Source organism: Saccopteryx leptura, chromosome 8, assembly GCF_036850995.1.
Source record: "Saccopteryx leptura isolate mSacLep1 chromosome 8, mSacLep1_pri_phased_curated, whole genome shotgun sequence".
Taxonomy (NCBI): Eukaryota; Metazoa; Chordata; class Mammalia; order Chiroptera; family Emballonuridae; genus Saccopteryx; species Saccopteryx leptura.
The window spans coordinates 86,192,518-86,209,581 of NC_089510.1; the positions used below are offsets into that span (position 1 = coordinate 86,192,518).

At 41.0% G+C, this 17,064-nt stretch overlaps 1 protein-coding gene across 1 annotated transcript in view; it reads left to right on the plus strand.

Annotated features, from left to right (window-relative positions):
- The window catches only part of LRRC31 (leucine rich repeat containing 31), an 83,351-nt gene that overhangs the window by 57,458 nt on the left and 8,829 nt on the right, over window positions 1-17,064 (plus strand). The window contains 2 exon segments of the mRNA XM_066346926.1: window positions 218-295; window positions 298-384. Coding sequence (XP_066203023.1) covers window positions 218-295; window positions 298-384 — 165 coding nt within the window.

Below are 17,064 nucleotides of genomic sequence, written 5' to 3' on the forward strand. Positions count from 1 at the left end.
TAATCATTTTACTTTTATAAAGTGTACAACATTTCTCCCAAATAAAAATATACCACATAAATTGAGGCCCTGTATTTCAGGCAGGAGAGAAGAATCTCTACAACTTTCTGAACCTCAGTTATGTCACTATGTTGCCCTAGCCTAGGTTTCTCAAATTCAAGGCCTATGGCCTCTAAGGAAGCATGAATTTTTGCTATTCTTATTGCTCTCATTTTAGCTGAAGCCTCCATTCACCTCCCTGCTCTGATAGTATTCAACCTTTCTTGGAATAAGTGTGTTGGTGGCATCCGGAAGCTTCTCTGGAAACACTGAAGCTTTCAACATCCCTGCATGTGCTGAGACTGAGCAGCTGCTCCCTGGTGACAGAGGACAGGGCTCTTCTGGGTTAGTATCTGTGGGTTCCAGAGCAGTCCTGGCATGCAGAGCCCAGTGCGCCTGCCCAGAAAGTTCTGGGAGAGGTGGAGAAGGCAGCGAGGCCTGGGCTAATCCCTCTTTGAAGCTTCCTTTCTCCCTACATGTGCTTAGGAGAGATCTGGTTAAAACAAATAAGGGCTATTCTAAAACCAAGGAAATAGCAGAGGGTGTTTCGTGAAAGGAGATAGACAGAGATGTGAGGTGGAAGGTTCCTGCCAGGTGGCTAGTAGCTCCACACCTTGCCATACATGAGAACTCAATGTTAACCAAACTTCAGTCATCTACATTCTACCATTACTAATTTTGTCCTATCCACCTGATACCAGCACTATTACTTAATTTTTTTATATTGACTCTTTAATTTAAAGGCTGTTATTTTTACAGGAAACTAATTATGATAACTGAAATCCAGGTACATTTCTCATGGATAGACATTGTCAGACTGCTACCCACTGAAACTTGGAGTACAGGTTCATTCACTCTGTTAGAAAAGGGGTGGGGGTTAATGGCATTCTGTAGCACAGTCTGATACTTTCTCCAGGTCAGTTTAGAAAAATGGAAAGAGAATTGAATAAAGAACAACTTTTGCACTATGGGAATGCAGGCTATACAATACTTAACCAAATATTCCCTAAAAGCACCCCTTCCTGTCCACCTGCCATTGGGAAACAGTGAATTGGAGAGTACATCGGTCTCCCATCTACCCTTATCTCCATGCAGTATTACCTATCACTATTCAACTGCCAGCAGCCAGTCTCTGAAGCAATGAGCTCCCCTCCAAATAAAGCATCCAGAACAGTCAGGTAGTTGTACCTGTGTTCTCTGTGTATATACAGTTCATTCCGCTTAACATGACATGTGTGCCAAAAAGATCATACACTGTGCAAAAATCATGCAATAATAAACACAGGGCAGCTTCAGACCACCCCCTGGACCAAGCCAGGACCTCCAGGGCCAGAGGGACCACCTCCAGAGATGTAGGTCTGCTTCAGAGAACCTGGGCCAGGCCGTGAACAGTGGGCACGCACCCCATAGGCCCTGGAGCCCATCCTTGTCCTCTAGGCTGGTAGGGACCAGGCCAATGTCCTTCCTCTGGGCTCCCAGCATACCCCTTGCTTTAAAAATGGTCTCTGGAGACAAGATGGTGATGGAGTAGGTGGACGTACCAACTTCCACCTCCCAGAACCAAAGTGGATTACAAACTAATTTTAAGAACCATCATCTGGACAAACCAACTTTGAACTAAACTAAGAGGACTCTTCAACCAAGGAACACTGAAGAAGCCACACTGAGACTGGTAGGAAAAGCAGAAATGCAGAGAGGGCTGCCCAGCTCCCCGGAGCGAATGGCAGCCAGAGAGACTTGCATGGTGGGAAGTGAGTTTAGCAGAGAGGGGAGGGTCCTGAGTCCTAGGAACAAAGCCCCAGCCTGCAGCCCCAGAGCCTAGAAGAGGCGGAAGGACAGTATTTAGCTAGAAACAAGTCAGGATACTGCTTGTGAGAAAGAGACTGATTTCTCAGACCCAGGATTCTTCTTAAAGGGACCATGCAGAAAACCGCACAGGGCTCTGGGGGACGGGGAGAGAGGAGAGGACCAGAGTAGCAGGAAGAGAGTGTAATCTAGGAGGCACAGGCAGAAACACTTTGAGAGACAGCCACCCTAACCCCTGGGTAGAGTCACTCCCCAAATCTGAAGTAAATATTTCCCCTGGAAACAGCAATACCAGCAAAGGGAAGCAGGACACCAGCCAAATAAGCTCTCCTGTGGTACTTAGAGCAGAGTCACTTAGAAGGAAATAGCTTTCAGGACTATAGTAGTGAGTCTTGGGGTCTGAGCTGCAGTGCCCCCACTCACATGGCTGAGGGCTCACCTGAGGGCAGGAGGCAGTGGGACGCGGAAGTGCGGTTCCATCGGCAAGGGTGCAAGCTTGTTGGCCACCACTGGGCCCAGGTGTGAGCTCAGTCTTGCCTGGCTGGGGAGGGGGGGACATGCGAAAGAGGTCAAGCCCAGCTGTGGGCTGCCTGCAGTCCAGCCTGTGGGGGAAGGGCAGGAGCCCTGGAAGGGGCGGAGAACTGCCCTTGAGCAAGGGTGCAGGAGTGCAGCCTCGCCCGCCCACGGAACCAAGGCTTGTGGCCTGACACGGGAACTGGCTCCTCCTGTGGGGGTGAAGCTAAAGCCCAGAATAGGCAGAGTCCCACAACTGAGTGTGGGCATGCAGCCCTGCCCGGCTTGTGGAGCCAAGGCTTACAGCCATCACACAAGTGGGCTCCACCTGCAGGGGCGGGGTGAAAGCCCGGAATCAGGATAAGACCTGCAGCTGAACAAAGGTGCTCACCCCTGCCCTCAGGGCTGAGAATAACCCACGCGTGGGGGTGGGGCAAAGGCTGAGGCCACCGAGGCTTGACACCCAAGCACATGATCACAGCCACTCCCGTGAAGGAGAGGCGGAAACCACAGCAACAGCCCCAGTGGGCTGGCACCAGCAATGCCCATACTCGAATGCCCTAGGCAGCAGCAGCAGAGGGGGTGGTGGGCATGTAGACAGACCACATCTAGGGAACACAGAGGCCACATCCAGTGGACTCCAGTAGCCAAAACCTTCTCTTTTTTTTTTTTTCCTGAAGCTAGAAACGGGGAGAGACAGTCAGACTCCCGCATGTGCCTGACCGGGATCCACCCGGCACGCCCACCAGGGGCGATGCTCTGCCCACCAGGGGGCAATGCTCTGCCCCTCTGGGGCGTCACTCTGCCGTGACCAGAGCCACTCTAGCACCTGGGGCAGAGGCCAAGGAGCCATCCCCAGTGCCTGGGCCATCTTTGCTCCAGTGTAGCCTTGGCTGTGGGAGGGAAGAGAGAGACAGAGAGGAAGGAGGGGGGGTGGAGAAGCAGATGGGTGCCTCTCCTGTGTGCCCTGGCTGGGAATCGAACCCAGGACTTCTGCACGCCAGGCCGATGCTCTACCGCTGAGCCAACCAGCCAGGGCCCAAAACCTTCTTTTACACAGACAAAATGAGAAGGCAGAGAAATACAACACAAATGAATAAAAAAAAAAATCCCCAGAAAAGAACCTGAATGAGTCAGATATAATCAAATTACCAGATGCAGAGTTTAAAATAACGATTGTTAGGATGCTCAAAGATCTTAGAACAACAATAGAAGGTCATTAAAAACACCTAAATAAAGAGATAGCAAATATAAAAAAGAACATTGAAATAATAAAAAAGAATCAGTCAGAAATGGCAAATACAGGCCCTGGCCAGTTGGCTCAGTGGTAGAGCGTCGGCCTGGCATGCAAGGGGTCCTGGGTTTGATTCCCGGCCAGGGCACACAGGAGAAGCACCCATCTGCTTCTCCACCCCTTCCCCTCTCTTTCCTCTCTGTCTCTCTCTTCCCCTCCTGTAGCGAGGCTCCATTGGAGCAAAGATGGCCCGGACGCTGGGGATGGCTCCTTGGCCTCTGCCCCAGGTGCTAGAGTGGCTCTGGTCACAAGAGAGCGACGCCCCAGAGGGGCAGAGCATCGCCCCCTGGTGGGCAGAGCGTCGCCTCCTGGTGGGCGTGCTGGGTGGATCCCAGTCGGGCGCATGCGGGAGTCTGTCTGACTGTCTCTCCCCATTTCCAGCTTCGGAAAAATACAAAAAAAAAAAAAAAAAGAAATGGCAAATACAATATCAGAAATGAAGAACACAATGGAAGGAATTAAAAGCAGGATGGATGAAGCTGAGAATCAAATCAGCAAGTTAGAGGACAAGATAAATGAAGGCATTGAAGCAGAGCAGAAAAAAGAAAAGAGACTCAAAAAGTCTGAGGAATGTCTCAGAGAGCTCTGTGACAACATGAAGAGAAAAAACATTCACATCCTAGGGGTTCCTGAAGAAGAAAAAAAAGAACAGGGGATAGAGACTTTGTTCAAACATATCATAGCTGAAAACTTCCCTCAATTAAGGCAGGAAAACATCTCACAAGTTCAAGAAGCACAGAGAACTCCATTAAAGAGAAACCAAAAGAAATCTACACCAAGACACATCATAATTAAAATACCAAAGCTAAGAGATAAAGAGAAAATATTAAAAGCAGCTAGAGAAAGAAAGGCATCACTTACAAAGGAGCCCCCATAAGAATAATTTCCGATTTCTCAACAGAAACACTTGAGGCCAGAAGGGAATGGCAAGAAATATTCAAAGTAATGCAGAACAACAGCCTACAACCAAGACTACTTTATCCAGCAAGGCTATCATTTAAAATTAATGAAGAAATAAATAGCTTTCCAGACAAAAAAAACCTCAAATAATTTACTACAATAAAACCAATGCTTCAAGAAATGCTAAGAGGCCTGTTGCAAAGAGATCAAAGGGGAAAAAGAATATAGCAAAAGAGGAATTCTGTTTTAAAAAATAAAATGGCAATAAACAACTACATATTATTAATAATCTTAAATGTAAATGGATTAAATGATCCGATCAAAAGACATAGGTTAGCTGCGTGGATAAGAAAACAGGACCCATACATATGCTGTCTACAAGAGACGAACCTTAAAACAAAAGATGCACATAGACTGAAGATAAAAGAATGGAAACAAATATTTCACGCAAATGGAAATGAAAAAAAAGCTGGGGTAGCAATACTTATATAAGACAAAATGGACTTTAAAACAAAGACTATAGTAAGAGATAAAGAAGGTCACTACATAATAATAAAGGGAGCAATCCAACAGGAAAATATACCTATTATAAATATCTACACACCTAATATAGGAGCTCCTAAATATATAAAGCAGACTTTAATGGATTTAAAGAGCAAGATCAACAGCAATACTATAATATTAGGGGGTTTTAATACCCCACTAACATCACTAGATAGATCCTCAAGAAAGAAAATTAACAAAGAAAGAGCAGACTTAAAGGACACAATAGATCAACTCGATTTAATAAATATCTTCAGAACATTTCACCCTAAAGCAGCAGAATATACATTCTTTTCAAGTGCTCATGATATATTCTCTAGGATAGACCACATGTTAGGGCACAAAAGTAGTCTTATCAAATTTAAGAAGATTGAAATCATATCAAGCACTTTCTCTGATCACAATGGCATGAAACTAGAAATATATCACAACAGAAAAACTCAAAAATTCTCAAACACATGGAAACTAAATAGCAAGTTTTTAAATAACGAATGGATTAAGAATGAGATCAAAGAAGAAATAAAAAAATTTCTAGACACAAATGATAATGAGCATACAACAACTCAAAATTTATGGGAAACAGCAAAAGCAGTCCTGAGAGGGAAGTTCATAGCACTACAGGCACACTTTAAGAAACTAGAAAAAGCTCAAATAAACAACTTAACTCTGCACCTAAAAGAACTAGAAAAAAAAACAGCAAGTAAAGCCTAAATGTAGTAGAAGGAAGAAAATAATAAAGATCAGAGCAGAAATAAATGACATAGAGGCTAAAGAAACAATACAGAGGATCAATGAAACTAGGATCTGGTTCTTTGAAAAGGTAAATAAGATCAATGAATCTTTAACTAGACTTACCAAGAAAAAAAGAGAGGACTCAAATAAATAAAATTAGAAATGAGAGCAGAGAAATAACAACGGACACAACAGAAATACAAAATATTGTAAGAAAATACTATGAAGAAGTGTATGCCAAAAATCTAGACAACCTAGATGAAATGGACAAATTCCTTGAAACATACAATCTTCCAAAAATCAATCTGGAAGAATCAGAAAACCTAAACAGACCAATTACACCAAATGAGACCGAAACAGTTATCAAAAAACTTCCAACAAAGAAAAGTCCTGGGTCTGATGGCTTCACAAGTGAATTCTACCAAATATTCAAAGAAGAACTAACTCCTATCCTTCTCAAGCTATTTCAAAAAATTCAAGAGGAAGGAAGACTTCCAAGCTCCTTTTATGAGGCGAGCATAATTTTGATTCCAAAATCAGGCAAAGGCAACACAAAGAAAGAAAATTATAGGCCAATATGCCTGATGAATATAGATGCTAAAATCCTTGGCCTGACCTGTGGTGGCGCAGTGTTTAAAGCGTCAACCTGGAATGCTGAGGTCACCGGTTCGAAACCCTGGGCTTTACTGGTCAAGGCACATATGGGAGTTGATGCTTCCAGCTCTTTTCCCCTTCTCTCTCTCTGTCTCTCTCTCCTCTCTCTCCCTCTCTGTATCTCTCTCCTCTCTAAAAATGAATAAATAAAAAAAAAATTAAAAAAAAATCCTCAACAAAATATTAGCAAACCAGATCCAACAATATATGGAAAAAATCATACACCACGATCAAGTGGGATTTATTCTGGGGAGGCAAGGCTGGTACAATATTCACAAATCAATCAATGTGATTCATCACATAAACAAAAGGAAGGAGAAAAACCACATGATAATTTCAATAGATGCAGAAAAAGCATTTGATAAAATCCAGCACGTGTTGATGATCAAAACTCTCAGCAGAGTGAAATACAGGGAACATGTCTCAACACGATAAAAGCTATCTATGACAAACTCACAGCCAACATCCATACTCAATGGGAAAAAATTATTGTAAAAGCAATCCCCTTAAGATCAGAAACAAGGCAGGGGTGCCCCTTTTCACCACTCTTATTCAACATAGTCCTGGAAGTTCTAGCCACAGCAATCAGACAAGAAGAAGAAATAAGAGACATTCAAGTTGGAAAAGAAGAAGTAAAATTATCATAATTTGAAGATGATATGATATTGTATATAGAAAACCCTAAAGTCTCAGTAGAAAAACTACTGGACCTGATAAATGAATTCAGCAAAGTGGCAATTTTATAAAATTAATACTCAGAAATCAGAGGCATTTTTCTTGTTTCTTTGTTTTTTTATTTATTCATTTTAGAGAAGAGAGGGAGAGACAGAGAGAGAGAGAGAGAGAGAGGAGAGACAGAGAGAGAGAGAAGGGGGGAGAAGCAGAAAGCATCAACTCCCATATGTGCCTTGACCAGGCAAGCCCAGGGTTTCGAACCGGCGACCTCAGCATTTCCAGGTCGACGCTTCATCCTACTGCTCCACCACAGGTCAGGCCAGAGGCATTTTTATATACCAACAATGAACAGTCTGCAAGAGAAATTAAGGAAACAATCCCCTTCACTATTACAACCAAAGAAATAAAGTACTTAGGAGTAAATTTTACCAAGGAGACTAAAGACTTGTACTCAGAAAATATGAAACATTGATAAAAGAAATCAAGGAAGATACATACAAGTGGAAGCATATACTGTGTTCATGGTTAGGAAAAATAAACATCATTAAAATGTCTATATTATCCAAAGCAATGTATAAATTCAATTCAATTCCTATTAAAATACCAATGACATACTTTAAAGATATAAATAACATATTCCAAAAATTTATATGGAACCAAAAAAGAACACAAATAGCCTCAGCAATCTTAAAAAAGAAGAATAAAGTGGGAGGTATCACACTTCCTGATATCAAGTTATACTACAAGGCCATTGTACTCAAAACAGCCTGGTACTGGCATAAGAACAGGCATATAGATCAATGGAACAGAACAGAGAACCCAGAAATAAACCCAAACTTTTATGAACAACTGATATTTGACAAAGGAGGCAAGAGCATACAATGGAGTAAAGACAGTCTCTTCAACAAATGGTGTTGGGAAAATTGGACAGCTACCTGCAAAAAAATGAAACTAGACCACCAACTTACTCCATTCATGAAAATAAACTCAAAATGAATAAAAGACTTAAATGTAAGCCGTAAAACCATAAACATCTTAGAAGAAAACAGGCAGTAAGCTCTCTGACATCTCTTGCAGCAATATATTTGCCGATTTATCTCCACGGGCAAGTGAAATAAAAGACAGGATAAACAGGCCCTGGCCAGTTAGCTCAGTGTTAGAGCATAGGCCTGGCATGCGGGAGTCCCAGGTTCGATTTCCGACCAGGGCACACAGGAGAAGTGCCCATCTGCTTCTTTACCCCTCCCCCTCTCCTTCCTTTCTGTCTCTCTCTTCCCCTCCTGCAGCCAAGGCTCCATTGGAGCAAAGTTGGCCCAGGAGCTGAGGATGGCTTTGTGGCCTCTGCCTCAGGTGCTAGAATGGCTCTGATTGTGGCAGAGTGACGCCCCAGATGGGCAGAGCATCGCCCCCTGGTGGGCATGCTGGGTACATCCCAATCGGGTGCATGCAGGAGTCTGTCTGACTGCCTCCCTGTTTCCAACTTCAGAAAAATACAAAAAAAAAAAAAAAAGACAGGATAAACAAATGGGACTATATCAAACTAAAAAGCCTTTGCGCAACCAAAGACAATAAGAACAGAATAAAAAGACAAACTACACAATGGGAGAACATATTTGACAATACGTCTGATAAGGGGTTAATAACCAAAATTTATAAAGAACTTGTAAAACTCAATACCAGGAAGACAAACAATCCAATCAAAAAAAATGGGCAACTGACGGCTATACCAGAGAATTTTATCAAACATTCAAAGAAGACTTGGTTCCTATTCTACTCAAAGTCTTCCAAAAAATTGAAGAAGAAGCAATACTTCCAAACATATTTTATGAGGCCAACATAACCCTCATACCAAAACCAGGCAAGGATGGTACAAAAAAAGAAAACTACAGACCAATATCTCTAATGAATACAGATGCTAAAATACTAAACAAAATACTAGCAAATCGAATACAACAACATATTAAAAAAATAATACATCATGATCAAGTGGGATTCATCCCAGAATCAAGGATGGTTCAACATACGTAAAACGGTTAACGTAATACACCATATCAACAAAACAAAGAATAAAAACCACATGATCTTATCAATAGACGCAGAAAAGGCTTTCGATAAAATACAACACAATTTTATGTTTAAGACTCTCAACAAAATGGGTATAGAAGGAAAATATCTCAACATGATAAAGGCCATATATGATAAACCATCAGCTAACATCATATTAAATGGCACAAAACTGAAGTCTTTCCCCCTTAAATCAGGAACAAGACAGGGTTGTCCACTCTCTCCACTCTTATTTAATGTGGTACTAGAGGTTCTAGCCAGAGCAATCAGACAAGACAAAGAAATAAAAGGCATCCATATCGGAAAAGAAGAAGTAAAGGTATCACTTTTTGCAGATGATATGATCCTATACATCGAAAACCCCAAAGAATCCACAAAAAGACTACTAGAAACAATAAGCCAATACAGTAAAGTCGCTGGATACAAAATTAACATACAGAAGTCAATAGCCTTTCTATATGCCAACAATGAAACAATTGAGAACGAACTCAAAAGAATAATCCCCTTCACGATTGCAACAAAAAAAATAAAATACTTAGGAATAAACATAACAAAGAATGTAAAGGACTTATATAATGAAAACTATAAACCATTGTTAAGGGAAATCGAAAAAGATATAATGAGATGGAAGAATATACCTTGTTCTTGGCTAGGAAGAATAAATATAATCAAGATGGCTATATTACCCAAAGCAATATACAAATTTAATGCAATTCCCATCAAACTTCCAATGATGTTTTTTAAAGAAATAGAGCAAAAAATCATCAGATTTATATGGAACTATAAAAAACCCCGAATAGCCAAAGCAATCCTAAAGAAAAAGAATGAAGCTGGGGGCATTACAATACCTGACTTCAAACTCTATTATAGGGCCACGACAATCAAAACAGCATGGTATTGGCAGAAAAATAGACACTCAGACCAATGGAACAGAATAGAAAGTCCAGAAATAAAACCACATATATATAGTCAAATAATTTTTGATAAAGGGGCCAACAACACACAATGGAAAAAAGAAAGCCTCTTCAACAAATGGTGCTGGGAAAACTGGAAAGCCACATGCAAAAGAATGAAACTGGACTACAGTTTGTCCCCCTGTACTAAAATTAACTCAAAATGGATCAAAGATCTAAACATAAGACCTGAAACAATTAAGTACATAGAAAAAGACATAGGTACTCAACTCATGGACCTGGGTTTTAAAGAACATTTTATGAATTTGACTCCACAGGCAAGAGAAGTGAAGGCAAAAATTAATGAATGGGACTACATCAGACTAAGAAGTTTTTGCTCAGCAAGAGAAACTGATAACAAAATAAACAGAAAGCCAACTAAATGGGAAATGATATTTTCAAACAACAGCTTAGATAAGGGCCTAATATCCAAAATATACAAAGAACTCATAAAACTCAACAACAAACAAACAAACAATCCAATAAAAAAATGGGAAGAGGATATGAACAGACACTTCTCCCAGGAAGAAATACAAATGGCCAACAGATATATGAAAAGATGCTCATCTTCTTTAGCTATTAGAGAAATGCAAATCAAAACTGCAATGAGATACCACCTCACACCTGTTCGATTAGCTGTTATTAGCAAGACAGGTAATAGCAAATGTTGGAGAGGCTGTGGAGAAAAAGGAACCCTCATCCACTGTTGGTGGGAATGTCAAGTAGTACAACCATTATGGAAGAAAGTATGGTGGTTCCTCAAAAAACTGAAAATAGAACTACCTATGACCCAGCAATCCCTCTACTGGGTATATACCCCCAAAACTCAGAAACATTGATACGTAAAGACACATGCAGCCCCATGTTTATTGCAGCATTGTTCACAGTGGCCAGGACATGGAAACAACCAAAAAGCCCGTCAATAGATGACTGGATAAAGAAGATGTGGCACATATACACTATGGAATACTACTCAGCCATAAGAAATGATGACATCGGAACATTTACAGCAAAATGGTGGGATCTTGATAACATGATACAAAGTGAAATAAGTAAATCAGAAAAAACCAGGAACTGCATTATTCCATACATAGGTGGGACATAAAAGTGAAACTAAGAGACATTGATAAGAGTGTGGTGGTTACGGGGGGGAGGGGGGAATGGGAGAGAAAAAGGGGGAGGGGGAGGGGCACAAAGAAAACAAGATAGAAGGTGACAGAGGACAATCTGACTTTGGGTGATGGGTATGCAACATAATTGAACGACAAGATAACCTGGACTTGTTATCTTTGAATATATGTATCCTGATTTATTGATGTCACCCCTTTAAAAAAATAAAATTATTATAAAAAAAATGGGCAAAAGAAATAAATAGACACTTCTTCAAAGAGGACATACAGATGGCCAATAGGCATATGAAAAAATGCCCAACATCACTAATCATTAGAGAAATGCAAATTAAAACCACAATGAGATATCACCTCACACCAGTCAGAATGGCGCTCATCAACAAAACAACACAGAATAAGTGCTGGCAAGGATGTGGAGAAAAGGGAACCCTCCTGTACTGCTGGTGGGAATGCAGACTGGTGCAGCCACTGTGGAAAACATTATGGAGATTCCTCAAAAAATTAAAAATCGAACTGCCTTTTGACCCAGCTATCCTACATTTAGGAATATACCCCAAGAACACCATAGTACTGTTTCAAAATAATAAATGCACCCCCATGTTTATGGCAGCATTATTCACAGTAGCGAAGATCTGGAAACAGCCCAAGTGTCCGTCAGTGGAGTAGTGGATTAAAAAGCTTTGGTATATATATACTGTGGAATACTACTCAGACATAAGAAATTGTGACATCGGATCATTTACAACAACATGGATGGACCTTGATAACATTATACTGAGCGAAATAAGTAAATCAGAAAAAAACTAAGAACTATATGATTCCATACTAGGTGGGACATATAAATGAGTCTCAGAGACATGGACAAGAGGGTGGAAATTACGGGGTGGGGGGGAGGAGAGGGGGAGTTGGGGGAGGGGAGAGGTGCAAAGAAAACCAGTTAGAAGGTGACGGAAGACAATTGGACTTTGGGTGATGGGAATGCAGCATAATTAAATGTCAAAATAACATTGAGATGTTTTCTCTGAACATATGTACCCTGATTTACCCCATTGTCACCCCATTAAAATTAATTAAAAAATAAAATAAAATAAAAATAAACACAGGGCTTATGATTAGAAGCACAACACTCAAAAAACTTCATCAATGACACATTTTATTTATTTATTATTTTTTTTGTATTTTTCTGAAGTTGGAAACGGGGAGGCAGTCAGACAGATTCCCGCATGTCCCCAACTGGGATCCACCCGGCATGCCCACCAGGGGGAGATGCTCTGCCCATCTGGGGCGTTGCTCTGTTGCAATCAGAGCCATTCTAGCGCCTGAGGCAGAGGCCACAGAGCCATCCTTAGCGCCTGGGCCAACTTTGCTCCAATGGAGCCTTGGCTGTGGGAGGGGAAGAGAGAGACAGATAGAAAGGAGAGGGGAGGGGTGGAGAAGCAGATGGGCGCTTCTCCTCTGTGCCCTGGCTGGGTATCGAACCTGGGAGTCCCGCACGCCAGGCTAACACTCTACCGCTGAGACAACTGGCCAGGGCCAGTGACACATTTTAAAAAATAAGATACTAATAAAATGGTAGGAAGATCTTTCCATGTTAAATGGCTAAGAAATACATAAATACTAAAGTAAATGGGGCATTTTATCTTGAAAAACAACTAAAGTTTGTGGGAGGTGGTACTCTCTCTGGCTTACCTCTCTTTCCCCAGCCTAACACCCTGTAGGCAAGAGGAAAAGAACAGAGATACAGGGAAAGGATGAGAAAAGAGAGAACAGAGAAGAACAATCTGAAACTGGCTGAGAGAAAAAGGGAAATTGGAGGGCTAATGCTCAGGGCTCTGCAGCCCTGCATAGCAACTTGTGAGTTATTTTAAGTGGTGGAAGAAGGATTGTCTGATGTCAGAAAGTTTGATCCCGGATGTGGATGAGTGAGGCTCATTGTCCTCATGAGGTGTGTGTGTGTGTGTGTGTGTGTGTGTGTGTGTGTGTGTGTGTATTTTGTTTACTCCCATACCTGGCTTGGCAAAGCTGGGTACAAGTTTTTGTGTTTAATTAGTGTTTCCTGTGAACTAACTACACATAAACAAATAAAAAACTGTGTTATGTTCACATTGTTTTCTGATATATCAATCTAGTTGGAGTAAATTTGTTTTTCAAAACAAGTGCTTTGGCAAAATATTGTAATTAGAAGATAGAGACCAAACATAGTGGTTTTAATTTGCATTTTCTTAATGAATACTGATGGAGAGCATATTTTTATGTAGTTGTCAACTGTATATATTTTTTGGTCAAGTATCTATTTTAATCTTTTGCCTAATTTTAGAAATTGGATGGAAGAGTACTTTAGAATTTCTGGATACAAGTCTGGATACAGATATTAGATCTGTAATTTGCAAATATTTTCTGAGCCTATAGCTTGTCTTCTCATTCTCTTCCCAGTATCTTGCAGCACAAAACTTTCAGTTTTGATGAAGACTATCAATTTGTTAATTTGATGGGTAGAACTTTGTGTTGCATCATAGAGCTTTTTGCAAAGCACAAGGTCTCAAAGAATTTTCTTCTATAAGTTTTATATTTACATTTTGACTTGTTATTCATTTTGAGTTATATTTGTACAATGTGTGAGATATGGGCCAAAGTTGTTTTTGCATATGACTGCTCAATTATTTGAGCAACATTAACTGAAAAGACTATCTTTTGTTCATTGAATTGCTTTTGCATTTCTGTCAAAAATCAATCGGCCATATTTGTCTATTTCTGGTCTCTTTATTCTGTTCCATTGACCTGTGTATCTACTCTTTTGCCAAAACCACATTGTCTTTTTTTTTTTTTTTTTTTTTTTTAGTGAGAGACACAGAGAGAGACAGAGAAAGGAACAGATAGGGACAGTCAGACAGGAAGGGAGAGAGATGACAAGCATCACTTCTTTGTTGCAGCACCTTAGTTGTTCATTGATTGCGGGGCTGGGGGGCGGGTGTTCTGACCAAGCTAGTGACACTTTGCTCAAGCCAGTGACCTTTAGGCTCAAGCCAGCAATCATGGGGTCATGTCTATGATTCCACACTCAAGCCAAGGACACCATACTCAAGCCACCTACCTCGGGGCTTCAAACCTGGGTCCTCAGCATCCCAGGCCAACACTCTATCCACTGCACCACTGCCTGGTCAGGCAAAAAACACTGTCTTCATTACTAAAGTTTTAAAGTAAGCCTTAAAATCAGGTAGTATAAATATTCTGACATGTTATTTTTTACTTGTTTTGGTTATTCTAGTTCCTTGACATTTTTATATAAATTTTAGAATCAGCTTGTCAATATCTACAAAAAGTCCTGCAGGCATTTTGATTGGGATTGCACTGGGCCTGTAGAAAAATTTAGAGAGAAATGACATCTTAAATATATTAAGCATTCTAATCCATAAACACAGTATATCTTTCTTTCTATTTAGGTCCTCTTTGATTTCTTTCATTGTGTTTTGGAGTTTCTACCATACAGATCCTGTACATATTTTGTTAAATTTATACCTGAGTATTTCAGGTTTTAGAAAAGTACTATTATAAAAGGTACTATATTAAAATCTTGATTCCCAATTAGTCATTGATATAGCATTTATATTTGCAATTGATTTTTTAAAAACTTTTTTATTTATTAATTTTAGAGAGGAGAGAGAGAAAGAGAGAGAGAGAGAGAGAGAGAGAATGAATGGGGGAGGAACAAGAAGCATCAACTCCCATATGTGCCTTGACCAGACAAGTGCAGGGTTTTGAACTTGCGACCTCAGCATTCCAGGTTGACTCTTTATCCACTGCACTACCACAGGTCAGGCCGCAATTGATTTTTTTTTAAGTGAGAGAAGGGGAGATAGTGAGACAGACTCCCACAATTGATTTTTGTATATTGATATTTTCTACTGCAGCCTTGCTAAACTCATCTATTAGTTCTAGAAGATTTTTGGTAGATATGTAGGATTTTCTACATATCTTCTATAAATAGAGACCATTTTACCTCTTATTTTCCAGTCTGTACATCATCTATTTCTTTTTTTAGGTTATTTAATGGGCTAGAATTTCCAGTAGGTGTTGAATGTGAAAAGCAGACATCTTGCCTTGTTTCCAGTATTAGGGAAAAGAATTTAGTCTTTCACCACCAAGTACAGTTGTCCATCGCCATATTGTGGTTCACTTTTTGTGGTCTCACTGTATTGTGGATTTTTAAATTGTATATATCTAAGTTTGTATCATGGATTTTTTGCTATATTGCGAGATTTTGCGGTATATAGGTATTTTTATATATTTATTATTTTAGTTATTTTTGCAGCAAAATAAGTGTGGGAAAGGTTAATAACAGTGTGGGAAAGGTTCATAAGAGTGTGGGGAGGGTTTAATAAGCCTTAAAATAGATATAAATAAAATAATTATAAGGTTGCTACTTCATGGATTTTTGCCTATCGTGGAAGGTTCTGGAACCTAACCCCCGCGATAGACAAGGGGCCTCTGTATATTGTTAGCTATAGGTTTTTAAATAGATGTGCCCTTATTGGGTAAAATAATTCTAATCTAGCAAGAGTTCTTTTAATGAATTAAAGATAAATCTTGTTAAATGCTTTTTCTGATTCTATTAAGATGAGCATGTGTTTTTTATCTTTAGTTTATTATGGTGAATAAAAGTAATTAATTTTCAAATGTTAAATCAGCCTTATATTTCCAGTATAAGCCCCACTTGGTTGCGACATATTTTTCTTTTTATGTACTTGTGGAGGATGTGGCTATGCTCATGAGACATAATGTTCTAATCATTTCCTTGTAATGTCTTTGTGTAATGTCTTTGTGTGGCTTGTAATGTTCTAATCATTTCCTTGTAATTTCCTTGTAATGTCTTTATTTAGCAACCTAAATAAGGGCTGCTTTCACTGGGAACTGAGAGTATAGGAACTAAGGTGGGCATAGGGTGTGAATAGAACCAGACTGCGGCACAAACACCGGAACCAGGCTGTGGCATGGACATCCAAGCCGAGGAAAAACTGCTTGTGGCAACCTAATCAACACAAGCTAATGCTCGTGCCAAACCCACACAAAGAAAGGTACTTGGGACAGCCTTCTTCCCCGATCTCCTGGTCGGCGTGCGCAGATAGTGGGCAAGAGATTCCTCCTAGAGCCCTGGGAGTGGGCGCCTGTGTTAATGGACAGAGGGGCAGGGTCAGAGGCTTTTCTGTGGGCTGAAAGCGGAATCTTGAGGCCTCCCCTGCGCCCTGAAAAAGCAGCGCATGGGGAGGGAGTGGGAAGGAAATTCCCTACCCACGAACTTTTCCGGGCGGGCGGGTGGGGAGATCCTGCCTGATCTCCTGGTCGGCAAGTGCGAAGAGTGGGTGAGAAATTTCTCCCGGGAGTGGGTGCCCGTGTTCCCAGAGAGGGGCAGAGTCAGAGGCCTTTCTGTGGGCCAAATCCGGAGTCTTGGGGCCGCCCCTGTGCCCTAAAAACAGCACGTGGGGAGTGAGTGGGAGAGAAATTCCCTACGCTGAAACTTTTCCGTGCGGGTGGGGCGCCTCACCGGGAGTGAGAGGCAGCCGGCCTGATATCCTGGTCGGTGAGCGCAGAGAATGGGCAAGAGATTCCTCTGGGAGTGGGCGCCCGATTCCCGGACAGAGGGGCAGAGTCAGAGGCCTTTCTGTGGGCCAAAACAGGAATCTTGAGGTTGGCCTTGCGCCCCAAAAAGCAGCATGCAAGGAGAGAGTGGGAGTAAAATTCCCTACGCTGGAACTTTTACATGCGG